The sequence below is a fragment of the Capra hircus genome, chromosome 8 (assembly GCF_001704415.2).
Source record: "Capra hircus breed San Clemente chromosome 8, ASM170441v1, whole genome shotgun sequence".
Lineage (NCBI taxonomy): Eukaryota > Metazoa > Chordata > Mammalia > Artiodactyla > Bovidae > Capra > Capra hircus.
Window position 1 is genome coordinate 102,454,818 of NC_030815.1, and position 27,178 is coordinate 102,481,995.

A 27,178-nucleotide genomic window follows, 5' to 3' on the forward strand; every position below is an offset into this window, starting at 1 on the left:
CTTTTTTTTTTTCTGAAATATTTAATTGTTAATCTGACTGTGCTGGGTCTACATTGTGGCATTCAGGGTCTTTTAGTTGCGGCTTGTTCCCTGAACAGGGATCTAGTTCCCTGAGCAGGGATCAAACCCTGAGCCCCTTACATTGGGAGCATGGAGTCTTAGACAACGGACCACCAGGGAAATCCTGATCCTGATTAATTCTTGCAGCTTCCTGAAGAGAGGAACATTTGACTCCAATCAGTAGATGAAACTAAGCCTCCAGTGAGATTAACTGGCACCAGTGGGCTTCCAATGGTGGCGCTAGGGGTAAAGAACCCACCTGCCAGTGCAAGAGACATAAGAGACGTGGATTCGATCCCTGGGTGGGGAAGATCCCCTGGAGGAGGGCACAGCAACCCCCTCCAATATTCTTGCCTGGAGAATCCCATGGACAGAGGAACCTAGTGGGCTACAGTCCATGGGGTCATTAAGTGTTGGACACAACTGAAGCGACTTAGCATGCATCCAAGAGTCTCAAGGCTCCAAAAAGATGTAGCCACAGTTAGCACTTGGGATCTCTCTGGCTCAGCAGTGCTTCCCAGGATTCCATGCTGCCTCTGGTGTGTTTGTTTAAAAACAAATTAACAAACAGAAGCTGAACCCAGGTCTGATAATAGTTAACAGTCTATCCAAGAGTTCTTCATCCAGTGGGTATGTGGAGCCTAGAACTAAGAGACCCCTTCTGAAGATTGAAAGAAGAGATTTGAAGACAAGTAAAAATAATCCACTCCTTTTTCTTGAAATATGATAGGAGGCAAATATTTGGATCTTGGTAGCCTGTCATGCTATTCAGGCCAAAAATACAAAGCAATTCACAAGGAGTTTGGATAAGTTTGGAGAATCACAGCGAAGGCTGGGTCCACAGGAGTTGTCTGTTCTTACTGCTTCCCTGGAACTCTCCTGCTGATTGTCTTCCAGCCTGTTCTTGAGTGTGCAGAGGCAGTCCCTCTGGACGGTGGTTTTCTTACTAGAGAGTGCTAATTTGTCTCAAGTTCTCCCTGGTGCACGACAGAAATCTTACCTCCTGGAATGTTCCCCCTTGGTTCTTTGTCCCCTCTCTTCTCTGGGCATGCTCCACGAGCTGATCCAACACCACATCCTGAACTGCCCTCTTCACGCCTGCTCCCAGAAGTCACAGACTTGATTAATGTGCCCTGAGACCAAACCAGTGTTTGGGCACAGCCTTGTTTCTACATTCAAATCCTGGTTATCGAGCATCTGCAGTGGAGCCAGGCCCTGTGTTGGAGGTTCCAGGAGCTCCGTGGGGCTCAGGGACACACCCTAACTTTACATGCTGACTCACTGAGTTTACCATTAACTCAGGCACCAAGATCTTTTCTGCCAACCTGCCCTTAGGTAAGATTGCTGGGAAGAAGCTTGGTTAGGACCACGTGGGATTAGTGATCCTTTAAGTTGCAAGGATTTCCTAACCAAACAAGCCGTCAACTCTTGACCCTTTGGGAAAACAGAAGTGTCCTTGGAGCAAGTGTGGGGAGCCACCTGGCAGCCCCCACGGCCTGCTGTGGGAGGTGAGCCGGTCACTGGGCCATGGAGATGGCCATCACTGCTCTTGGGCTGCCGTGACTTCTTCGGGCTGCTGGGGAGGTAGGAGAGGGGCACGCTGGCCTCCCTGCGCTGCCTCCCACTGTGCGCCAGCTCTGTCCTTTCCCTGACCTGACTTTTGGGGAAATTCTTCATTCAGGCCTTAATCACTTCCTGTCTAGACCACATTCTCAGCTCTGGGAATCTGGGCCAGAGCAGCGGCTTGGGTCTTTTCTCACCTTGCTAGTGGCTCTTCCAAGTGCCCTCCAGCTGGCTCTTGTAGGCTGGGGCTGTTTTTTTTTTTTAATTTTTAGTCTCCTCACAGACTGTCGCCTCTGACCCCTCCGCTGCCAGCTCCCCTGTGGGTCCGGAGGCCGCTTCCAGATTCCCACTGAGTCGTCAGGGGAGCCTGAGGCTTCGCCTCGTGTGTGCCTCATGCAGGGCCTTTCTCTTTTCTGCTTTTTGGATGCTGACGTCTTCTTCTCAGGAACCAACACCTAAAATCCTTCTGAACTCTGGCCCATGTTCATGCCCTCCCTTAACTTCACGGTCTTGTCTCCATCGCCCCTCTCTCTGGGTTCCAGCTTGGATTCTTTCACATTCAGGGATGGGACAGCTGTAGGTAAGATTGCTGGGAAGAAGCTTGGTTAGGACCATGTGGGATTAGTGATCCTTTAAGTTTCAAGGGTTTCCTAACCAAACAAGCCCTCAACTCTTGACCCTTTGAGAAAACAGAAGTGTCCTTGGAGCAAGTGTGGGGAGCCCCCTGGCAGCCCCCATGGCTGCCTCCCCACGCGATGAGAGCTCTGGGGTCAGCCAGACCTGGGCACTGGTTTGTCCCTGCCTGTGTGGCCTCCGACAGGTCACTTAACCTCTCAGAGATACAGGGTCCTCCTCTATCCAAGAGGGCAATGATGTTGTTTACAAGTCAGGATCCACCGAGCAGAAAGTAAGTGCTCAATAAATGGAGACTTCTGTGGGCCGTGTTGTGTCAGGGCTGTGATGGGAAGGGGGTTGGAGAGGGTCCCCACCAGGATCCCTTCCAGCCCAGCGCTCAGGAGTCCTCATGTTTGGTCCCGTCGGAGAAGCCAGAGCCCCCTGGGGAGCCTCCCGTTCAAGGGTGCCCTCTGTTGTCTCTGTGGCCCGGATTCTGTCAAATCTCTGTGTGCCAAGTCATCCTAAGAAAAAGACGTGTTTTTAAATTATAAAAGTAATAGGTTCTCATTGCCAAATAATGCAAATCAAACAACTGTATAAAGTAAAATCCTCCCCATAGTGAAGACTGTGATGAGTACCTTAGACTTGAAAGTATGTAGAAATATAGACAGATTTATGGGGCTTCCCTGGCGGTCAGTGGTTAAGAATCTACCTTCCAATGCAGGCAACGTGGGTTCCATCTGTGGTCAGGTAACTAAGATCCCATGTGCTGCTGAGCAGCTAAACCCATGGGCCACAAGTACTGAGCCCAGATGATGCGACGAAGGTCCCTCATGTCACAACTAAGACTCAGTCCAGCCAAAGGAATAAATACTTTTCAAAAATATAGACAGATTGACAGTTCTGCTTTACAAATTTGGATTATATGCTAGGTACTTTTGCACATTGCAGTATTCTGATTTATGACAAACAGATTTCCATTTCTGCCCACACAGCTCCATTTTATTCTTTTAATAGTTGTATAAAATTCTACCATATGAAGTTAGTTTATTCATCTTCTCTTAATGGGCATTTATTTTATTTTATTTTTTTCATTACAAAAGTGCTACTGAGAACATCGCTACATGTTCACATTTATATGTGCTTGTAAGAATTTCTATAGGCTAGGGTCTTAGAGGTGGAGTTGTTAGGTCATCTCCAACAGTCTGACAGCTAAATGGCAGCATGTTGACCGTCTGAATTTGAGCAACAAGCCAGCGCACACTCACTGTGGCCCTTCCGTAGTGCATGCCGACCCTCTGGCAGACTCTTCCTACTCCAGATGATGTGAAATGTCAGATTTTGATACCTCAAAGGGAAGTCCACATAATTAATAATATTTTGTTTTCTTCAGAGAATCTAAAATAGGATTTTTTATTGCTTTTGACTAAAGGCCACTGCAGGATTTGCAAAACAAAGCTCAGTGTAATCTTTACTGGCATTAGAAGATCAAGTGGATTTTTTTTTTAGCATAAAACTATGTGGAGCATGCCTGGTGGTTTACCTATAATGTCTAAAAATATCTTTCTCCTTTATTTTCGGAGCAGCTAATGCATCAAAGAGATAAAAGTTCTGTGCGTGTCTGTATTGGGGCATAAGTAACTGACTTTTTCATGATGTGATTGTGCATGGATGCAGTTGAAATTATCGGCAAGGAACTTGATAAGAACATGCATATGGCATGGTGCCTCAATTTATAGTCTACACAGAGCTTGTGAAAGAAGCCTGTAGGGAGCCGGGCAGGGACTTTCTCCCTGTTTGCATGGTTTTCTCAGATGAGAAAACTGAGGCTGAAGGGATTTGGGGACTTCACCAAGTTTTCATGGCTGCTTAGTGGGACAGGAGCCTCGAGTTCTGACTCCAAGTCTAGTGCTCTTCAGCCAGACACTTAGAGGAGGACACATGTGAATGTGGTATCTCTTGTAGCTCAAGGTGGCTTCCAAGCCGAGGGCCTGGGTCTGGAGGTTGCAGAGGCATTTGGTCAGGATGGTGGGCCTGTGGGGTGTCTGGCTGTTGAGAGGCTTGTTATTATTCAGTTACTCAGTCATGTCTGAACCTTTGTGATGCTATGGACTGCAGCACACCAGGCTCCCCTGTCCTTCACTATCTCCTGGAGTTTGTGCAAACTCATGTCCATTGAGTCAGTGATGCCATCCAACCATCTCATCCTTTTTTGTCCCCTTCTCCTCCTGCCCTCAATCTTTCCCAGCATCGGGGTCTTTTCCAATAAGTTGGCTCTGTGCATCAAGTGGCCAAAGTATTGGAGCCTCAGCTTCAACATTAGTCCTTCCAATGAATATTCAGAATTGATTTCCTGTAAGATTGGCTGGTTTGATCAAAGGGACTGTCCAAGGAACTCTCAAGAGTCTTCTCCAGCACCACAGTTTGAAAGCATCAATTCTTCAGTGCTCAGCCTTCTTTATGGTCCAACTCTTACATCTGTACATGACCAATAGAAAAACCATAGCTTTGACTAGACAGACCTTTGTCAGTAAAGCAATGTCTCTGCTTTTTAATATGCTGTCTAGGTTTGTCATAGCTTTCCTTCCCAGGAGCAAGTGTCTTTGAATTTCATGGCTGCAGTCACCATCCGAAGTGATTTTGGAGCCCAGGAATATCTGTCACTGTTTCCACTTTTCCCCATCCATTTGCTATGTTGACAGGCAGGCAGAGGTCATCAGGCCTGGAGGCTGAGGATGAAGGCTGATTTTTATTCTGTTAGTTTTTCCTACTATGAGAAGCAGGCACGCTGAGCATCTGCTCCTGGTTCTGCCCAAGATGACAGAGACACGAAATGATGGCAACTTGTTCCCTGGCCCTCCAGGGGAGCCTGTGGCTCTGGCCTCTGGGACAGTGGGGCAGCTGGCTCTGCTTGCTCTCTCACCATGCAGGTGACACTGTTTGCCTACTCAGACCTGCTGCTCTTCACCAAGGAGGATGAGCCGGGCCGCTGCAACGTCTTAAGGAACCCCCTCTACCTCCAGAGCGTGAAGCTGCAGGAAGGTGAGTGCTTGCCCAAGACGCCCTGGACTGCCTCCGCTCTCGCCCTGAGTCCTCCTCCTGGTCTGAGCAGCACAGATGGGATGTGTGGTCGGGCCCTGCCCGTGGGTTTGACTCTCAGTCACTGGTGTTCCAGTCTAGCAGTCCCCGCTGTACACCTTGAACTTTGCAGGGAGATTTCTGCTCCAGCGAGGTTTGGGGAAGGCGTGGGAGTGGAGTGGGAAGAGTGCTGGGTTCAGATAGACCTGTGTTCCAATCTTGGCCCGGCCCCTCCCTACCTGTGTCACCTCAGGCAAGTTCCTGGACCTCTCTGAGCCTGTTTCCTCCTGTGCAAGTGAGGATGCCAGTAGTATCTCAGAAGGTTGTGGTGGAGGTTAAATTAAATTTGGTTGTTTATGCAAAGTGACTGGCTCACACTGCGTACCCAGGCAATGCTCGTGGCTCCCAACTCACCACACACATCCAGGACAGGAGACCACGGCTGCTTTCCCCAGCCACATGCCCCAGGCCAGAGTCCGGGATGCTGGTCCAAGGAGCTGGCCGGGGCTGGCAAGCAGGAGCACGTGGGAGTGTGGAGCAAGTCTCTACCCGAACTTGCCATGGTGGCCCTGCCCTCCACTCGGGAACGGGAAACCAGTGGGAGTATCTGTTGAGAGGTTTGGTTTGGCGCCCGAGGTCTCTGCTGCAAGGGGCTCGGTTTCCTCTCCCAGGTTATGAAAACAACACCAGACCTGTTTGAGCCCGGGTGGCAGGGGCAGGGAGGAAAACATTACCCAGCAAAAGAATTCTGTTTTGACGGCTTGTGCTCCAGGAAAACTTCCTGCTTGTTTGCAAACCTGGCCTGCGCACTCGGTGCCCCCACCGCTCTTCCTCCTTAGAAACCCAGGCCGTGTGAGAACCCCTACTCCCGCAGCCCCACAGGAAGCCACTTACAACTTCTCCTTCTCTGCCTCTGGCTTCCTCCTGCCCACTGAGCAGAGCGGCCACCGAGGGGGAAAAAGCAAGTCACCTCGCTGGGGGCCGAGGCTCTTCTGCTGGGTGGGCCGGGCCTGACCAAAGGCATGATGAGGAGCAGCCCTCTGAGCAAGTTCAGCTCAGACCCTGAGGTTCCAGGGAGCCCCCCAGTGCCTGCAGGAGGGGGGTGACTCTGCCCTTGACTTTTCTGCTGCCACCAACTCACATCCCTCACACCCAGCTTCCCCTGCACACCCATTCCCATGTCCCTCCCACCCTTTGGACACACATGCACTCACACGCCTGTCCACCCCTGGCTCACACAATCTAGGACCCTGTCAGATTTGAGGGGTGCTGGTGGGAGGCTGTGCTCAGTAATACACACTGACTGGTGATAAGAACCAAAGTGAAAAGTGTGTTAGTTGCTCAGTCGTGTCCAACTCCTTGCAACACTATAGACTGTAGCCCACTAGGCTTCTCTGTCCATAGGATTCTCCAGGTAAGAATACTGGAGTGGGTAGCCATTCCCTTCTTCAGGAGACCTTCTTGACCCAGGGACTGAACCCAGGTCTCCTGCATTGCAGGCAGATTCTTTACCATCTGAGCCATCTCTTGTTCTATTGTGCTCACCACACATGTCTGGGGCCTGCAAGCCCAGGACCCTGGTCTGCTCAGCCTCTTGCTGTAAGGAGGGAGGGAAAAGAAGAGTTACAAACAGGCTGTGCATTGGGTGGGGGTTGGGAGCCATAGGGCAGAGGACGAGCAGAGGGTCATAGCTGGAAGGGGGGATCCTGGGCTCCGCATTGCTGCTGACCTGGGGAACAGCGTCAGCTGGTCCTTTCTCCCTTTTCTGGGCAGCAGTTTCTCTTTCAGTAGCCAGGGTTGGAGCACAGTCCACGTTCCTTCCCAGCCCTGCCGTGCCCACATGGACCTGAGATTGCTGTGAGAAGATGGCCGGCGCCCATTCATCTGGCCTCCACCTCTGGCCTGGGCCAGGGTTTGGGGAGATGGGGTGGGTGGAGTCTACTGAGAACTGGTTGAATCTTCCCTTCCTGGAGGCCACAACCCCAGGCTTGAAGGGAGAGGCAGGGTGAACGTTATCTACCACTGGGTGGCTGCTGGCCAGGGTGGGTGGTGTGAGACCTTGTGGTGTTGTGGAGAAACCTCCCCTATGCTGAGTTGCCTGTGCAGTCATGGCCTCCCGGGGCTAGAGACTGGGGGTGGCCGCGGCCAGCCCTGCTCAGGAGAGATGCCCGCAACCACTGGAGCTTATTGGGTTGTTATGTGAGGGCTGTGTGTGTGTGTGCCTGTCCTCAGTTGCCAGCCAGATGTTCTGGTGCAAAGAGTCTCACCTTTCTCCAGCAGTGTCAGTCAGCAAGCACAGCAAGCATGGCTCTCCAGGGAGCCCAGGAACTGCTGGGAGCAAAGGAAGTGGCCCAGAGACTGAGCTCTCAAGGTGCACGTTCCAGCACTTAGATGGCTTTAGATTGCTTTCCAGGCATTTGTGGAGCTCTCCCCTGCTCCCCTGCCCCTGCTCCCTGAGACAGCCTTGTGGGTCCTGGGGTTGGAGAAGCCCAGCGATCCCTTCTCCAGACATTGGAGTTGGAGCCACCGGGCCCAGTGTCCTGAGTCTTGGCATCCACAGTCCTGCCCACCTCCGCCATGCCCCCAGAGACTCACGGCAGCAACAAGGCTGGCTTTTAGATGTATCTGCGGCCTCAGCTGGAGCCTCTCTTGGCAGAGTGGTCTCTGATTAACATTGCTGGTGATTCCTAAGGTTTCTTGTCTCTTTCAAATTGACATGTGTGGGGAGTTCAGTTTGGGGCAGAGAAGACGGTAAACACAGAACAGAGCACACCCAGCCTTTCCTGTGGGCTGGGGCTGGCGAGGGCCTTTCCCTGGCAGAGGAGAGTCTGCCCCACCCAGGGAACAAGGACTCTCCATGTGATGTGTCTGAAGGGTGCTTGGCTCCACTGGCCAAGCCCACTCCCAGGGCCAGGCCCGGGCACGGAGCTTTGTGGTGCCCAGTGAATGTTTGTTGGGTGAATGAATGGAGGTCCGGAGGGAGACGGGAAGCGAGGCCTGGGTTTGGGGGCCAGGGTGCATGCCTCCCTCGCTTCCGGCTGGTGGCCACTTAAACCTTGCCCTCCCTCCTCCTGCCCAGCTTCTCCCAGGCTTCAGCCGGAGCTGAAAGGCAGTGTAATGGGAACAGGCGGAGAGCTGGCGCTAACAATCGGGACATCTCCGGTCAGCCGGGGCCCATTGTGGTCTCTTCCTGCCTCTGCCGCCCACTGGCTTTGCTGTTCTTTGTGTTTCTGCCTCCCAGGCAGCCCGCATCCCGCCCACAGTGTGTCTTCCTGACCTGCCCTGGTCTCTCAGGATGGCCTGGAAATGTCCAGCTGGTTCTTGGGTTCCCCAACCTCCCTGAGGAGCCCAGGCGCCCCGTCTTAGAGACTCAGCTGCTTGGGTCCTGGCTGCGGGAGCGCTTGGAGTTAAATTTAGCCGGTTGACATTTTCTGAGCATCTCCTTAGAGCCCCACTCAGTGCTGGCCGCCAGGGTACTAGCAGAGACAGAGACATGGTCCCACTTAAGGAGCCCATGGCCCGGTGAGATGACAGATGAGTAAACCGGGAGGGGGACAGAGCATGACCTCGTGGTCAGAAATGGGCTTTGGAGGCAGGTGGTCCTTGGTTCGTCTCAGCTCTGCCATCTGCCCACTGCTTGCCTTCTGCAAGGCGTTTTGCTTCCTCAGGCCTCAGTTTCTACATCTGGAAAATGGAGACAACAGCCCTCCTGGCCTGTCTCATGGGTGGAGAGGACTTGGTAACTGGTTGATTTGGGATCTAAGGCCAGGCTTGAGAGGGCTCTGGGAAAGTGCCAGAGGGGTCAGACCTGGGCCAGGAAGCCAATTCTGGGCTCCCCTAGCTTATGATTGAGGATCGCCCTTGCATAGCCCATTCCCTTGTAGCTCACTTGGTAAAGAATCTACCTGCAATGAAGGAGATACAGAAGTCATGGGTTTGATCCCTGGGTCAGGAAGGTCCCCTGGAGAAGGAAATAGCAACCCACTCCAGTATTCTTGCCTGGAGAATCCCATGGACGGAAGAGCCTGGCAAGCTACCTTCCATGTGATCACAAGAGTTGGACTTGTCTCAGCGACTAAACCACTACCCAACCAGCCCAAGGTCCACGGCCCACGTTCCTTGGTTGGGTTCACCCAGAAACCAAGTGGCTCCTTGTTAAACTTCAAAATGGTGCAAGTGGTTGGAGTGTTGGATGGAAAGCCCAAACGTGTGCTGCCTCATGTCCCCTTTCCTTTACACTCGCCCCCATTTCCATACTCTGGAAAGTCCAGAGCCCACGCCTGGGTTCTGGAAGGGTTTCAGGTGAGGCTGCGGTTTCTCTCTTGGCTCAGCCACCCTACAGCCTCCTCTTTCTGCCACTGCAGCTCCTTACAGGCACCCCTGGGTTCTGAGTCTTGCTGTCCTTATTTGAGGCTCTGAGCCATGCTGAGTGCTGCCCCTCTTCCGTCCTTCTCCCAGAGTGCTGCCAGCACAAGGCCATGACATGGAGCGGATGTCAGTAAGGGTCTGCAGTAATGTGGGGGTGTGGTGCAGGGGGTGGGGGCTGTTGAAGCACAGAGAAGTTTCAAGGCAATCCGTCAGTGATCCCTTGCCACTGGGAATATGTGTCCTAGGTCATATCCCCCTGACCTTGGCCTCCTGTCTCCCTGAGGCTCCCAGCATGCTGGCTTTCCCCTCCCTTCTAGAACCTTCTCTTCTCTCACCACCAGCTTCTAAAACCCAAATTTCTGTTATTTTCTTACACAGATCTTTTTGTTTCTCCCTTGGCACTAAAGTCTGCTTCTGGAAAGTCAAGGAAACATCCTGGTTGTTTTCTTAAACAAAAGAAACCACCTCCCCTTGTCTCCACCCTCAGCAACGCAAGTAACTGGCAGAAGCTTTGAAATTAGAGGTTTCTTCAACATGACTGACTTCTTATGCAGGGTTCCCCTCCCCCCACCAGCCCATCTCTAGGTGGGGAGAAGCAGAAGGATTTATTCTAAGTCCAAAGCATACCCCCATTTACTTAGGAGCTATTTTTATCTGACTCTGGCTGGCATCCCTAACCTTAGGGATAGACTTGCCCAGGAAACTGCCCATATACTTGTTCCAAGAGGGCCTGGCCTCCACCCACATGAGGGCCTCATTTACTACTTTTCTTAGGAATAGAAAAGTTTTTTCTCTTTTTTAGGAAAAAAAATCTGTTTTTTTCCTTGCCACTTTTACTTTGCAACACATTTTGGTTTTGGGTTTCTTGGTGTTTTTTTTTTTTTTTTTTTTTTTTTTTTTTACAATTTCTGTGATTCAAGTGTCTGTTGAGGGTTCTGCTTTGAGCCTAGCACTGGTCCTGCTTCCTCAAGGAGACAAGGGGCTGGGTCAGGCCTACGTGGTGAGCCCTTGAGAGGTAGGTGTGCAGTGATTCAGAGTGTGGGCTCTGCGGCCAGGTTTCCTGGGTATAAATCTTGGTTCTTCCCCCTTCTACCTGAGGTGGGTTACTCATCCCCGCTGCCTCGGTTTTCTCACATGAATCATGGGTGAGCATACTCCTTGCCTCATAGGGGTTGTCATGAAGGTCCAGCTTACGCACGTGAAACTTTTGGTGCCGTGGTTGGCACCCGGCACTGGGTACGCTAAAGCTCGGTGGCAGTTTAAGTGTTTGCTGTTGTATGTGTGGTGTGGTTATTTCCCTCAGAAAGGACAACCTGCCCGGTGAGGTTGAATGCTTGAAATACAGGAATTTGCTAACCACCCCTGGCCTGTGCTTAGATGAGTGGCCCGTGGGGAGGGCTGCCAGGTTCTGAGGAGCAACCTGCAGTGGTCAGGGAAGGCGGCCTGGAGGAGGAGGCAGGGCTTCCTTACCCTGGCGATCCCTTGAGCACAGCTGGTGATTCTCCATCCCCATGCCTTTGCTCATGCTGTTCCCAGCTTCCGGAGTGCCCTTTCTTCCCATCTTGAGTTCAAGCTCAAAAAGGTCCTCTTCCAGGAAGCCTTCCCCAACAGCTGGGGCTTATCTCCTAACTCTTGTGTTTCCAAAGCACGCAGACCAAATCACCTTCTGCCCTAGGGTGGGTATTCTGTCTCAGCTGCTCTGCTGGAGGAGGGGCAAGTGGCCGATAGGCCTCCCAGCTGCGGCCCAGGTGGAGAGGGTTTGGTGAGTGGGTTGAGTGTTGGATTCTAGACCAAGAGTCAGAAAACTCTAGGAGAACACACTGAGGGGTTGGGCTTGGGCTGGGAAGCCATCTCTAGGCTCCACCCAGCGTGTGATTGGGGTCTCCCCTCACCCCACCGCATAGTCCACGGAGTCCACGCATTCCTCAGTGGCTCCTTGTCGCATTTCAAAATGACAAAGGCAGTGTGCTGCCTCCGTGTCCCTCATCGCCAGGGGCATGGTGAGAAAGACGCCCCCTGGGATGGCTGACCGTCCCCTGCACCCTGCGCGTGGTGCCCAGAGGCTGCTCCTGGCTGCCTCGCATGGAGGGAGAGCTCAGCACTCCTCGGGGTGGAGTGGAGTCAGCAGTGGGCTGACCTGCAGGCAGAGGCCTCACAGCTGTACCTCAACCTATTTAGTGATCAAGTGGGCTTTCCTCCTGAAATTTCACTGCCCCGAGAGCCTGCCCCTTCTTCCTCTTTTTACAGGAAGTACCACACACAGTCCTGTGGGCGAGAGACCCAGAGGTGCTCAAGCAAGTGGCTGAGACTCTGTAGCCAATTCTAATATAAGTCTTCCTTTTTGTTCCCTCAAAGGTTCTTCAGAAGACCTGAAATTCTGTGTGCTGTATCTCGCAGAGGTGAGTGCTTCCCCTGAATTTGAGGAGAGGGTCCTGTGTCCCGGGGCTGGAAGGAAGATGTTGGGCTGGGTGCTAGTGCCGGGTTCTGAGGCTTCTCCACACCTACTCCTCCAGTGGTTCTGGGCAGGCCCACGATGGCAGTGCCCCGCTCTGTGGAGTGGGACAGAATGCTCCGCACCAGGGTCTCTTACCTCTGTGTAGAAGAGCAGTGGGCGTGAAAATGCTTAAAGGGGAAAGAAGGACCCTGTGGCCTCCTGCTCAGGACTTCCTGATCTCCAGTCCCTGTAAGGGTCACAGTGAAGCTGTGGCCTGTCAGGTCAGGCATCGCCCTATTCATGGTGGCTAAAGAATCTGCCTGCAATGCAGGAGACCTAGGTTCTATCCTTTGGTCAGAGAGATGCCCTGGAGAAGGCAATGACTACCCACTCTAGGATTCTTGCCTGGGAAATCCCATGGATAGAGGAGCCTGGTGGGCTACAGTCCCTGGGGTCACAAAGAGTTGGACACGACTGAGCGACTAACAACAGTCCTCTAGAGAGAGCCCTGATTCTCGTGCCCACCTCTTTCCTCCTCTCTTTCTGGAAGATACCACCTACATCCCCCTCCTGCAGGGTCTTATCAATGTTTTAAAAAGGCCTGAAGGTAACTGTACTTTACCTGGGCCAGAAAATGCATATGGAAGAAACCATCCAGCGTCTGAATTTTGGGCTGGAGTGACACCCACTCAGTGGGTTGGATACTCCTCCCTTCTTCAAGCTGCTTATCCCAGTCCCATCAGAAGCTCAACTGGACACTGCGCCTTTGCTGAGCTAACTGGAGGCAAACAGCTTAATGCTCGATGCGTTTTGGGAGATGAAATATCATTTATTGTTGCAGTTCAGTCGCTCGGCTGTGTCTGACTCTTTGCGACCCCATGGACCGCAGCATGCTAGGCTTCCCTGTCCTTCACCATCTCCCAGGGTTTGCTCAAACTCACGTCCATTGAGCTGATGATGCCATCCAACCATCTCATCCTCTGTCGCCCTCTTTTCCTCCTGCCTTCAGTCTTTCCCTACTGCCTTCAGTCTTCCCCAGCATCAGGGTCTTGTTCAGTGAGTTAGCTCTTCGCATCAGGTGGCCAAAAATATCATTACCCAGGGGTTTAATCAAAGGAGGCCTTGGTGATGGAAAAACAGAACTACTTAGCCATTCAAATTTTTTTCAGTTTTCAGCAGATTTTCTTACTCCTTGTACCTCTGTTCATATGAGTCTGCTACTAGTTGCAAGCAGGGATTTGTTAGACCCATTCCTTCCCTCTGCTTCTGTTTGTCTGTCTTACCCAGTAACAGCCCTGGGAAACTGTCCGTCTTGTGGGAGAGTGCACTGGCCACACGTTATGGGTGAGGCCTGGTCTGCGCTGGCTGGCCAAGAGGAGTACACCCTTTTGAGAAGGAATTTGCATGTTGTTTGTGATTGGAAGATCATTCTTTCAGTTCCAGGCACATCCCCTTTAGGTGACCAGACCCCTGAGGTGAAGACAGTTGATGAGATGTTAGCTTCAGGGGGCAGCAGGGAGTCCAAAAGGCAGTGGACATTGTTGGAGCTGAGCTGGGGACCCCGGCAGCCTGGGATGGCCATTTGAGGTCTGAAAAGGCATCAGTATCCTCCTGTGTCAGCGTATCCCCGCCGAACACAGGAAGTAGCTGGTGGAGACGTTTCAGGGCTGGCGTGAGTTCGTTTGGCCTGGAGCCGAGCGAGGAGCTTAGGAGAGGCTGGGAGGCAGGCTGGGAAGTGTCGGAGCTTTGGCCTTTCCAGCCTCACCCATCTGGATTCCAGTTCTCTCCAGCGGGGCCTGAAATGAGGCTCCCAGTTCTTTAATGCCAAGAGAGCTATTCCTGCCAGGCTGGGGTTATTTTTCCCAGAGAAAAGCACTTGTGCTCCTTGGTTTCCAGGGAGCTGTGACCTCCTAGCCCTCCAAAGACTGATGAAGGCATATTGATCCGGGCCCTTTTATTTCAGTAAAGTGTCAGGTGATCCGACCCCAAGGGGCTGGAGGATTGAAGCTCACAGGCAGCCAGAAGCCTCTCTTTTCTCTTAATGGGCTGCTCTTTACAAGAGGCATGTCTGTAACACACGGAAGACAAGATCCCTGCCTGCCCTGCGGCCCGGAACAGGCCTGCCAACCGTGGTTTTGAAACCCATGGAGAACTCCAGACTCGTGTCTTAGTTGGCATTTCCAGCAAGTGGTTTTTCACTGTTTCCTAACACGCAGGTGGTGTCCAGAGAAGAAACCAGGGCCAGAGAGTCAGGATTTTAGGGATGGCTTTCCAGTCTGCATTGAGAGAGCACCAACTGCCTGGGGCGGGCGGGGGCGGGGGGAGTGGGAGGCGGCTGCTCTGATTGTTCCCCAGCAGTAGGTCCTGGTTAGTTATCAAGTGGGTTGGATTGACCTGAGCAGTTCTCGGCCCTGGGGCCTTAATTTCCCTGGACAGGTGTCCCTCAGCCCGTGCAAATCCTTGAGACAGATGCAGCCTATGACTGGCTGTACCAGGGGCATGGGGTCAAAGGGCACATGGGTTGGGGACTATCTGCAGAGAATTTGATCCTGGCTTTACTAATTTAAGAGTCTTCACTTTGGGGTTGGGAAGACCTAGACTGGAATCTTGACCCTGCCATTTCGTAACTGAGCGATCTGAGCAAGTCACACACTCATCTCTGAAACGAGGCTGTTGAGGCCTACCTTATAGGGTTGTTGCAGTGATTAAATGAGATTCAATAAGATACTGTGTCCAAGACACTTAGCACAGAACCTGCCACATGGTGAGTACTCAATAAAGGGTAGCTATTATTCCTGTTAGCGTCATAACAGGGGGAGAGCTTTTCGTATTCATTTACTCTCCATTAGCAACATCACCAATGATTTATTGATCCTCCAAAATAAAAACTAAGAGGAGTATCTCACATTCTTTGTAATAGTACATATACTGTTAAATAAAGGAGGCAAGATCGCAGGTTCTGGAGGAGGCAGAAGACAGACTCTGAATCCCTCCTCTCCCGACACTTCTTGGGGCTGCCGACTTAACCTCTTTAAGCCTGAGTTTTCTCATCTAAAAGATGGTAACGGCTGTGTTTCTCCTTCCTCCCTATGTTATAGGGTCACTGGGAGAATTGAATTAAGTAAGAGAACATCTGTCACAGCAAGTGAACAAACATAAATTGTAGTAGAAGAGGTTTTCGTTTTTATAAGGATAATATTAATTCAGGAACAAGGAGGTTGAGGCAAGATGGGGTTTTAAAGAAGGGAGGCAAGAGGAGCTGAGTTTCTAGTTGGCATTGGGATTGCTCAAAAGAATCCACCTGCCAATGCAGGAGACACAAGAGAAGTCCAGTCCTGGGTCAGGAAGATCCCCTGGAGAAGGAAATGGCTACCCACTCCCGTATTTTTGCCTGGAGAATTCCATGGACAGAGGAGCCTGGTGGGTTACAGTCTATAGGTTGCAAAGAGTTGGACATGACTCAACACACACACACACAAACACACACACATACACACACACACATATGTTTGAATGCAGAGGTCTGGGCCCAGTGCCGTCATATCTGGAGAAAGCTTAGCTCACCAGCTGGTGGTCAAGGAGGCCCTGCCTCCAAGTGAGTTTCCTGAGGATGGTTTCAGGGCAGCTTACAACCTTGACCTTGGAGCCTGATATTTGAGGACACAGTGCATATGAGTGTTCAAACTGATGAGTCAGGTCACAGAGTGGACCAAGAGAGACCCAGGCAGGCAGTGGGGGCCCCTGATTTAGGCAGATGGGAATTCAGCCTTCCTGGAGGGGGCTGGCTCCAGGCTCACCCTCTCGTCCAGGCCAGCCTCCCACACTCCAGGCAGCACTTGGAGAGGAGGCTTGGGAGCTAGGGCATCCCCGGAATGTGTGAGCATCTAAGACAGCCAGCCCCCAACCCTCAGCTGGGCCTAGGTTTAGATCCTTGGGGCCTCAGATACCTTCTTAAGGTCATGGATGGGAAGGTGCTTTTTAAAATGGATAATTAGATAAAGTGAATTATTATTAAGGTAGAATCTGCTTCAGAACAGAAAGAGCAGGGGAAGTTGGGGCTCAGGGAGTTGAAAGGATTTGCTGAACCCCAAATAGCTAGGTAGAGGCAGGCCTGGGAGGCTTGTGTGTGCATGCGTGCACCCTGAGTTGCTTCAGTCGTGTCCCGATTCTGTGCCACCCCATGGACTGTAGCCCGCCAGATTCCCCTGTCCATGGGATTCTCCAGGCAAGAATACTGGAGTCGGTTGCCATGCCTTCCTCCAGGGGTTCAGGCCAGGGCCAAATTTGTGGCCTTTCCACACTGACAGCGTTTCTAAGTGAGAAGGGACCCTAGTCCCTGCCCTGCCCCTCCTCTCGCTGGGTGAATGTGACAAGACAGGGAGCAGATGGCTCTCTGATCAGCTCCTGCCCCACCTGGCTTCTCTCTGGGGCATCTTGGGGTGAGTCCTTCCTTGCAGTGGGCTGGGGGTTCTGGCAAGTGGAAGTCTGTTATTAAGTGGTAGAATTGCCTAACCACATCCACTCAGTTCCCTGAAACCAAGAGGTGGGGCTTGCTTTCCGCTCTCCTCTGATGCTTCTAGGAAGAACAACTCTGAGCACTTTGGGGCTGGCACCCTGGGAATACTTAGTTTGGGAGGTGGCCCTTGCCTGAAGGGTGGTTTCCCTGAGGGCCAGGTCAGATGGTAGGGGAGAAAAAGTGCTCAAATGCTACTCCATGAGGCTGATAACCATCCCAGCTCAGAGCCTTGGCACTTGCTGTTCCTTCTGCCTGGAACGGTTTCTCCCTAGCACTTTCCTTGGCAGCTCTTTGTCATTAAGCCTTGGCTGGGTGCTGCCCCTCCAGAAAGGCTGGGTTTGTCTATTGGGCTCAGATAGGACCTCTCCCTTTCGGCCTTTCCACAGTTTATAATTACATTGTTTAATTGTTTCTTGTCTCTGCCCCCATCCTAAGGGCAAGAACTCAGCCTCTCTTATTTCCCTCTTCACCCCCAGGGACCTAGCACTGTCCTTGACACAAAACAGGTGCTCAATAAATATTTCTTAAACAAATGAAGTACCAATAATGAAGATAGCTGCTGTTTGTTGAAAGTGTTAGTCGCTCAGTCGTGTCTGACTCTTAGTGACCCCATGGACTGCATCCTGCCAGGCTCCTCTGTCCATGGAATTCTCCAGGCAAGAATACTGGAGTGGGTAGCCATTCCCTTCTCCAGGGGATCCTCCAAACCCAGGGATCGAACCCAGGTCTCCTGCATTGCAGGCAGATTCTTTACCATCTGAGCCACCAGGGAAGCTGTTTGTTGAGGCCTGGGTTATTGCTTGCCCTCCTGATAGCTCTGAGAGGTAGGTGACATCATGGTCTTTCCCATCTTACAGATTTCTCTGAGGCAGCAACAAAGCTGAGATTCAGACCAGTCCTATCCAACTGCAAAACGAGGAAGGACTGCATAGAATTCTACACTGTCCTTTTCTATGTTCTGAGCCATCCAGCTCACACCCTTAGCTCCCTGGCTGAGTTCATCAAATCTCAGCCCTCTGCGGTTATAATCAAATTCCAGCGGAGACAGAAAGAGCTCGCCACTCCCTGCGCAGAGCGCAGAGCCTCCTGGAGAGGATGATAACGCGGGGCGTGTTGTTCCTCCCCTCCCCGCTCCCAGCACATTCTGGCTCCTTCGGGGCTGACTCCCTGGGTCCCCGCAGCTCCCTGGTGCCTGTGCCAAGGCTGGCCTGGATTTGACCTCATTCCGAGAGTCTCCTGGGAGCCAGAGCTCACTGAGACCTTGACTGGCCAAGTGCGATACTAGGCCCGGATGAAAAAGGCCTTCCTAGAAGGGGTTTCAGGTCTAGTTGGGGAGATGAGATTGCAGCACTTAACAAGGTTAAATAGCAAAGCGAGATTTAAATGGCAGCAGTGCCAGAAGCTTGCACTCAACTGAGCTGAACAGTCATTGATCAGACCCAGCTCATGTGTCAGGCAGCAGCGGGGCTGTTGAAGGCCATGCCACTGCTCTCCAAAGACTTTCCAGAGGAACCCGGGTTCTGTGTGGGTACCCATCTCACCCTGGTCTTGTGATTAGATGAGTGTGCTGACGTAAGGGAGGGCTCCTCGCTCCACAGAACAAAAGAGGGGCAGAGACCTCAGCCCTCTGGGTCCCCCACGCGCTCCCCCAGCAGTCGCCTTCTGCCTCCTGTTCCCGGGGGTGACCTCACCATGGCAGTCTGTGGCTCTCCACAGGACTCCACTGTGTTGGGAGCCACTGCCTCCCTCCCCCTAGCCCGTGGGCACAGGGCTTGCCAGCTGGCCCCCGAACCAGCTCCCCTGCTGTCTGGCTGCCTCGATGTCACCGGGGATTAGTGTGCGTGTTTGTGGCTTTCAGCGGTCACTCCCCGCCCTGCTGCAGCCTCACCTACTGGATGGTTAGGGTTGGGCTCGGGCCGGGAGCCCCCTGAACCAGGGAGCAGCCCTGACTGCCCCTTTCTCTGTTTCCTCTGACGTCAGAAGGCAGAGTGCTTATTCACTTTGGAAGCGCACTCGCAGGAGCAGAAGAAGAGAGTGTGCTGGTGCCTGTCGGAGAACATTGCGAAGCAGCAGCAGCTGGCGACTCCATCCCCCGACAGCAAGGTAAGGGCCTCGCCGGGGGCCGCAGCCCTGGTCCCCCACCCTGGCCAGCCCGGACCCCCTAGCCTCTGAGCTGAGCTTGAGACCAGCCTGAGCTCAGCACTTGGAACTGGGCAGCAGGCTCTTGGCAAGAAGCTGAGAGCGTCTCTCTCCTGGCGTGTCCCTGGATCCACTGAGCGAGTTCGAGGGCACTCGCTCAGGTAGAGCGGCAGAGCCAAACTGAGCGTGACCCATCAATTCTCGGCCCTGTTCTCTAATTCGCCTGTGGCAAGGTCTGGCTCGGGCTGGCCTTCCTTCTGCTGCCTGGCACGTGGTCCCCCCTCTAGGTCTTGCCCAAGGATAGCACACTGGTGTTTAAAACTGGCCCAAGGCAGACATAATTGGGAATGGATGCTTATGGCAGAAAGAAGCCATGCTGTTTCAATGCAGGCCACAGCCAAGTGGAGGCAAGTGGAGTTTTCTGGGGACTGGGGCCCTGCCAGCTGGAGCATCAGGGAGATTAGAGATCTCCTAAAGAGATCAGCTGAAGCTGATCTGGGGACGGGCAGCTGGTCCTGTGCCTGTGGAGGGCGATGGGACCAGAGCTGGACCCACTGTCCCCCGGATGCCCGCCCCAGGCACAGTTGTATCCCCCGTTTGTGAGTCCCTTCTCTTACTGAACGTGCTGGCCATTTGGGGATTTGGTCTGATTGGTTGCCAAAGGAACCAAGGAGGTTGGCCGGCCGGATTCAGGGAGAAGAAGGTAAAGGAAAGCAAGCGGCAGCTGGTCAGCTTGCAGGCCTCGCGCTGCTTCTGGCTGCATTCAGGCCGCCCTGCGCATAGCCCGACAGGGCAGGCTGCCAAGGATGGGAGTGGGGAAAGGGGCCGCACACCCCTGGCGGGGCGGTGGCAACCGGCAGCTCCTAAAATAGTGTCTGAGGATTATATAATCTCAAATTCGACAGTTATCTTGTTTTACCACTCACTGAGCGTCCCTAGGGGTCCACTGGGGAGAACAGTTTCCTTTCCAAAAGTGTCGTTGTATGAAGGAAAGGTGACGGTGAGTCCACAGTTCATAGCCTGGTGCCTGGTATTCAGTAGGTGCTCAGTCAACCACAACCCAGCTGCTCCTACTCGGCTGGCTGGTTCCCAACCTCAGCTTCTGCTACGCCACAGAGACCTGCCGAGGCTGTGGGCTGCCTGGCCCCCTTGATCTGGGGTGGGTCACAATCAGAAAACAGGCCACTTCCTCCTCACCGGGGCGGCCGCTGGGATGTTGCACTTGTGTTCCTCAGTTTTTTTGTGTTTTAGGCTTAGCTCCTCCTGGTCTGCGGAAAAAGTTCTTTTTGCCTCAACTTCTGTGTCTGCTGGCTCTGGAGTAGGTTGGCAACAGCCTTCTCAGCACCTTGGGGAGTCTCTCCATCTTCCGTTGGGGAGTCAGGGGACAGTTTGAGCAACTGAAGGCAGACTGGGTTGAGAGTGGGTCCTTGCAGGGCTGCAGGGTTGGCTGATTGGCCCTGGATTTGGGGCCTGGCTTTAGGGCCGCACCAGGATATATGGGCATCTTGGGCAGGCAACAGCTGGACGTGACTTGAGATTAAAGCTCTTTTAAATGTGTCCTAAATGAGAAACTCTGTGCTGGGCTGGAGGAGGGAGAAGAAAGGGGTCTAACCACTGGGATGGCCTCAAATGGCCTCCTCACCTGAGAGCGGGCCCTGCCCAGCTGGCACACCCCACTTGGCCCACCCTCCTTTGGCAGCAGTTAGTAGCGACCTTTTGTTAGGCAGCCCCCTTAGGGATCTCACTGCCCACTTTCCTTACCCACATCATACGCACTTGAAGAGTCTTAGCAGTTCATTCCTTCTAGTTGCTTGCAGAATGCTCCCTGAGAGAAGTTCCAGTAAATAGGATCTTCTCCAGCCCTGCGTGGTTCCAGGAGTGTTTCAGCGGAAAAATCACCTTAACCACCGGACCAGGTGGCTTGTCCAGCCGGCACAGGCTGTGCACCTGCGCTCAGCTCTATCAGGTCCCGGCTGCCTTGCCAGTGACCGTGAACCTCCTTGCCCGGGGCTGGGCTGCAGTCTTTTCACTAGGCTTGCCGCCACCAGGGGAGAAAGAAGAGGGAAGGCCAAGCTGAGCCTGGACTGGCTTCTTGCACAGTGCAGAGCTCTTTTGCTTGAAATCTGTTTCGAGTCCTGACTAGAGGAGCATGACATTATTATTTTTTTTAATGCTATTTCTTTGTTCTTTCTGGAACTGTTCCTCCTTGTATGCAGAACAGAAATTGCTGCCTAAGCCACTCTCTGTCCCCCCAGCTCCAGTGCTTTTCTGAGAAAAGACACTTTGCAAGGCAGCTCCCCGAACTCCCATGCTGCCCCTTCTCAACCCTGCTCCTTTCAATAGTGTTTGCTAACCCTTGGAACGTGCTGTTGCTCAAACATCTCAAGGAATGCAAAAGTTCTCCCCCCATTTGCAAAACATAATAAATGTGATATGCCCTGAACATGAAATGCTCCTGGGGAGGGACAGAGGGTACTGGAGGAAGTGGATTTAGAGAACAGTTGCGAGGTGGGTGTACCACTCCCTGCCGCGTGACCTTGGGCAACAGCTTCCCGCCAAGGCCTTGGTGGTCACATCTGCACGCTGGTCAGGTGGCTCATCCCAGCTCCTCAAGCTTTGTGACTCCCATGAAAGCTGAGGATGCGGGGTCGTCCAGTCTCCTTTAGAGAGCTTTGCCCTGGAGATTTCTGCGTCACTCGATCGCTTATGAAACGTGCCTTTAGTGGCCAGGTCTGCTCCCCTCTTGGTGGTGGGGAGGGGCGACCATAGGCTTTCTGTGCTGTGTCTGAGGGTTGCAGTGACCTGGGGGTTGCAGTGTGGGGGTCTGGGGGTCCCAGCTGGCACCCGTGGACATAAGGAGACAGGCAGCATTCCGACTGGGTCCCTTCTCCACGGCTCCACTGTCTTTCTCCGGCTCTCTCCTGGCTGCCCGCGGCAGGTGGGAGGCTGCTCCCAGTGTGCCTTTGTGCTCCCTCTTTCTGTAGAAATAAGTGGCTGGCTTCCTCTCCTCTCCTAGCTCCCTTCTTCTCAGCACCCCGTTCTTCCCCATCTGCACTCTTCACCCTTTCTCACCTCATCATCTGCCCTTGCGGGTAAACCACCCGTCTACTCTCACCTGGGGTGACTTCTCCTAAACTCCTTACCATGGGGAATGCGGCCAGGCTAATCTGGAATAACTCACAGATGGCTGTTCAGGTTCTAAGCTAATAGGGAGAGACAGATACATATTGGGTTGGTTATTCAGTCAAATATAGGAATAAATGGCCTTCCCTGGTAGCTCAGCTGGTGAAGAATCTGCCTGCAATGTAGGAGACCCCAGTTTGATTCCTAGGTCAGGAAGTCACCCTGGAGATAGGATAGGCTACCCACTTCAGTATTCTTGGGCTTCCCTGGCGGCACAGACGGTGAAGAATCTGCCTGCAGTGTGGGAGACCCCAGTTTGATTCCTAGGTCAGGAAGTCACCCTGGAGATAGGATAGGCTACCCACTTCAGTATTTTTGGGCTTCCCTAGCGGCACAGACGGTGAAGAATCTGCCTGCAGTGTGGGAGACCTGAGTTCGATCCCAGGGTCAGGAAGACCCCCTGGAGAAGGGAATGGCTACCCACTCCAGTATTCTGGCCTGGAGAATCCCCGTGGACAGAGGAGCCTGGCGGCAACAGTCCATGGGATTGCAAAGAATTGGCCATGACTGAGCGACTAAGCATAGCACAGCAGCATAGAAATAAATGCCTACTCTGGGCCAGACTTGAGTTTAGGTCCTTTGGGGTCCTTTGAGGGGAGCTCCTGGCTGCCCATTCATGTCCACTCAGTGAACCTGCACTGAGCCCTTACCACGTGCATAGCCCCAGCCAGGGCAATAGGAAGCCTCTGAGGAAAGCAGGCTTTCGCCTGAGCCGCCAGGGAGGGAGAGTGTGGGGTGCAGCACGTGCTGGCTCCGTCTGTTCGGGGTGCACCCTGAGCTCAGTGCTGGGGATGCACGAAGACTCTGTCACGTTCTTTCCTTGGGAAATTGCGGTCCAGTGGTGATGACAGATATGCCAGCGGATGGTTCTAAAATAACCCAGTGAGTGATATGGGAGGTGTGAGTGCTTAACTGCTCTATGACCTCAGGTGAGGCACCGAGCCTCTCTGAGACTCGGGTTTTTCATGAGTACAGCGAATGGATGAACTGGGTTCTCGTGAGGGCTAAACTCATGTAACGTGCTCAGCAAAGAGGCACACAAGAAGAACTCTCTGAATTATCATTAAAGTTATGTCTATATAGGAGATTCATCTCGTGGCCTTGTTTACTGAGGCTGAAGGCTGCCACTGTGACCACATGTGACGACCGTTCCATGTCACTTCCCGGTAGCCACCTGCCATATTCCTGGGACCAGGCAGGGAAACTAAGGCCTCCTGGGTCTGGTCTGGCTGTAAGACTTCTAGCTGTGACACCAAGGTGCATGCCACATGTCATCTCCACTGCAGCACCCAGAGGTGGGGCCTTGGAGATGCCAGGGTCCGCGTGAGCACTGTAGGAAGGAGCAGGGGCAGGTCTTGGAGTCAGGCAGCCCTGGCCTGAGTCGACAGCGAAGCTAACTCCAGTTCTGTCTGGTTCCACAGAAACTCCACCCTTATGGCTCTCTCCAGCAGGAGATGGGGCCGGCCAACTCAACCAATGCTACCCAGGATAGAAGCTTTACCTCATCAGGACAGACTCTGATTGGCTGAGCAAACCCAAGGGCGGGACTCTGCTTCTGGCAACTTAACCCTTTCTTGGGCATCCCCTACCACAGAGTAACCTCACCTCAACTGGACCCAAATCGGAGGACCAAGATGTTGGGCCTAGGGTCATCTGAAGGGAGTGGCCCCACGGGTTGTGTGGACTGGCGTCAGAAGGACCACAGTGGTGTCAGAGGCCCTGTGGGCAGATGCAGACTGCATCCAAAAGTCCCAAGTGGAGAAGAACCAGAAGCTTATTCCCTGCAGGGAAGAAGGAGGTGAAATAGCATGTGGGCTTCCGGTGGTTCCAGCACCTGCCTTGAGGGCAGGGGGAGAGGTCGGGAGAGGTCAGCGCTGACGGAGAACAATGCCAAAATGCCCCGCTGCCAGAAGATATCTCCACCGCGTCACTCATTTGTCATCTGTACTCAAGCATTCATCCCTTCACTCTTCGGATATTTTGAGGGCATGCGCTTTATGCCAGACTCTGTGCTAGGAGCCTGAGATAACTATGGAGGGTGAGGTGGACGTGGTCTCTGCTCTCATCTTAGTAGAGGAGTGAGCATTACGTAAAGGTTAACACACACACACACTCGCACACGTGGTTATGAACTGAGATAATCTATGAAGGGAAAGAAAGGATTCTTTCAAGAGTGAATGTTGTGTAGATGGCTATAGGGGTGGGGGAGGGGCAGGGGACAAGCCTGACTTTGAAGCCACGACCTGCAGGCCAGAAAGGAGTTAGCCAGTCAGGGACTCTGGAAGGAATGTTCCCAGCAGACCGGAACAGCTTGTGAAGAGTGCCTGAGATAGGGTAGGGGTGCGGCGTGCTGGAAGGATGGAGGCCAGGCCACTGGAGCTTGAGTTTAGTGAGGAGGAAAGACCACTGGGTAGGGACCAAGTGGTTCGGGACTGTGGTGGTTCGTATTATCCTGAGAGTTCAGGTCTGGGCACAGTGGGAAGCCACTGAAAGCTTTTGAGAAAGGGAGTCACAGGGTCTCGGGGACCATTTCTGGTAGAACCCAAGTTGGGGAGTTCCTTAAGTCCTCCAGATGAGGGGCGATGGCGACCTGTCCTGGAGGGGCGCTGGGAAGGTCATTATGTGCGTGTCCAGACCCTGGGGGTAGCGGAGGCTCAGATAAGAGTCTCCTGTGCTCCGCCTGTCTCACCCTCCACCATGTCTGACTTTCAGTGGATGCAAGCCAGGGCGAGGCCGTCCTCACAGAGCTCCCTCCTAGTGAAGCCTGGGTGGGGACCAGGGCCGAGTATTGAGAATGTCCCCGGGAGCTGGGAGTACTGGGGCTTCTCCAGGCCTCAGCAGCGGTGGCCTGTGCTGTCTGTCCATCCGATGCTAAATGGGCTGATAGGAAACTGGAATTCAGCCCCTGGGAAGCTGACTGGGCTTGCTTTCCACGGAGCTCCCGAGACTCAGGGACCAGGGCTAAGTGTGGCTTAGCACCTCTAGGGGAGACCTGTCCGGCTGTGAGGCTTATTGGTGACCTACCAGGGGACAGTGGTGAGAGGCCAGTGTGGGGCAGCTTTCACGTCCTTCTGTCCAGACAAAACTCACACACAAAGGGCATGTGTAGGAGCAGGGCCTTTTGCCTAGAAAGGAGGTCAGAGAGGCGGGGCTTCAGTTTAGGGAAGTTCCCTTGAACACTCGGCGTTGTGTCCTGTAAGATCCTCTCTGTGTTCTAAGAGGAGCCTTGTGCCCTGCTGAATTTGCTCAGCTGCTTTGGCTACCTGAACCTCAAGAAGGGTCGTCCAATAGAGAATTCTTCCCTTAGCCTTCCACAGATGGCCCTTCCTCCCAGCCTAGGAAAGATCAGACATGTGGTAGCAGTAATCTAACAGGGGATCAGCCCGGTGCCCTACCCAGCAGGGGAGTAGCCAGCCAGAGTGGGATAAGCAGTGTCTATCAGCTGAGACTCCGCCTGCAGGGTTAATTCTGAGAGGCTAAACAGCTGGGTCTGCACAGACAGCAAGCCGCATCATGTTTTCATTTGATTCCCTTACAAAATGACATTAAGGGGAGAGTGAGGCCCAGGAGAATCGCCTGTCTGGAAAGGCAGCCAGCTTTTCTCTTCTGGACCTGGGGACCTACCTCTGCCCACCACACAGGTGCAGAGGTTGGGAGCTCTGGTGGCAGGGCAACAGAGACACTAAGTGCGGTGCCTGGCCCTGGGGATGGCGCTTTCCTTCGCTTGTCCCCACAAGCTGCTGCTGGGGATGCAGCCGTCAGCTCCTGGAGGGCCCTGTCTTCCCGCTGACTGTGGTGCGCCACAGCGCCGTTGCTGCTCTGCCTTTCAAATCGATGAGACAATTAATTTGGCTCGAAGGGCTCGAGAAGATGAAATACGACCGGGTGGCCATTGCTTCTCAGCAGCCCGGTCCATCCCCAGCCGTCCAGGATGATGAATGCAGCGAAATTGCCTTCGAGAGCCATAATCACGGGAAACAAGGCCGAGCCCCTCCCTCCACACAAATCACTCTAAGAAGCTCACACAATGGTCTCTTTCCTGATGGCCCAATTGTCTTGCTGTGTGTCTGGGGACCTTCGAGCTGGGAGCACAGGAGCACAACCATTTATTGTTGAAAAGGCCATCTGTGCGATTTGAATACAAAGTGACTCTTTAAATTCCCCACCCCACCCCCTGCACATCCTTTGATCCCATTTTCTTGTTTTCTTTATAGTCTCATGTTCTGGGTCTGTTGAAACTCCCAGTCTCTGCTGCCTGGGTCCTTTGGCAGTTTGGGAATTGGGACCTGTTGGAAATAATGAAGACATTTATTTATGTATGACTTTTTTTTATTATTCTTTATTTTAAATTCTTTTTCATAAATTCTGCCACCAAAGCCTGTATTTCTCATACACAGCACCTAGAGCATTCTGCAAATTGAAGGCGCAGGCAATTTCACAATGTGGGTGAGCCCCTACAGCAAGAACATGGGCATCAGAGATGTCAACTGGGATTCCCAGGCATTATCTCCCCTAGGCCTCCCAGCAGCCCTGTTTTGTGGATGCAAGGGACTAAGACTCAGAGAAGTTAAGTGATTTATCCAAGGTCACACAGCTTCCCAGCTTGGCTAGTCCTGAGGCTGAGCTAGTCCTCCAGCCAAGGCATTTCAACCTAATCCATTGCTCTTTCCAGATATAACTGTTTGCCTTTTAAGGGGTGGAAGTAAGAGAAATCAATTATCGCCTTCAGGAAGAGCCAGGAGGGAAGATAGAAGCTGTGTAGAAGCTGTGGCCCCTTAAGCTCTAGATGGAATCCTTGAGGACTAATAAAATGAGATGTCTTATTCTATACACACTAGAGAATAAACTTCGAGTTCATATGGCCCAGGGTGGTCTAGGCTGACAAGATGAATAGCGTTATACAAGATTTGAAAAATCTGTTGTGAAAGACAAGGAGGAACTCCAGAAGACAGACAGCAGCACTGGGACGGTCGGGTTACCCCCTTTTTCAGTCTGGCATTCAAGAGGACCAGCAACAGAGTCTTGGGGTACCTGGTCTTGATAGAACAGTGGCTGAAGGCAGAAAGGGATAGGTTCAGCCCTTTGACCTCTGCCTGGTTAAGGATGAGGTGAGAGCCTGCTCCAGGTTTTGGGCCCAGGTTTTGCTAGTTGACTGATTCCAAATCTCAACACTAAGTACGTGTGTGTGCGCTCAGCCGCTTCAGTCATGTCTGACTCTTTGC

At 52.9% G+C, this 27,178-nt stretch overlaps 1 protein-coding gene across 7 annotated transcripts in view; it reads left to right on the plus strand.

Annotated features, from left to right (window-relative positions):
• Positions 1 to 27,178, plus strand: part of RGS3 (regulator of G-protein signaling 3) — a 138,417-nt gene that overhangs the window by 56,601 nt on the left and 54,638 nt on the right. For 5 of the 7 annotated variants that reach the window (XM_018052634.1, XM_018052631.1, XM_018052633.1 and 2 more), the window contains 3 exons: positions 5,169 to 5,280; positions 12,040 to 12,083; positions 18,615 to 18,737. In XM_018052634.1, the coding sequence (XP_017908123.1) occupies positions 5,169 to 5,280; positions 12,040 to 12,083; positions 18,615 to 18,737 (279 nt within the window). Of the gene's footprint in view, positions 1 to 5,168; positions 5,281 to 12,039; positions 12,084 to 18,614; positions 18,738 to 23,377; positions 26,279 to 27,178 lie in introns of those variants that run through there. The other 2 variants (XM_018052636.1, XM_018052639.1) reach the window with 1 other exon arrangement.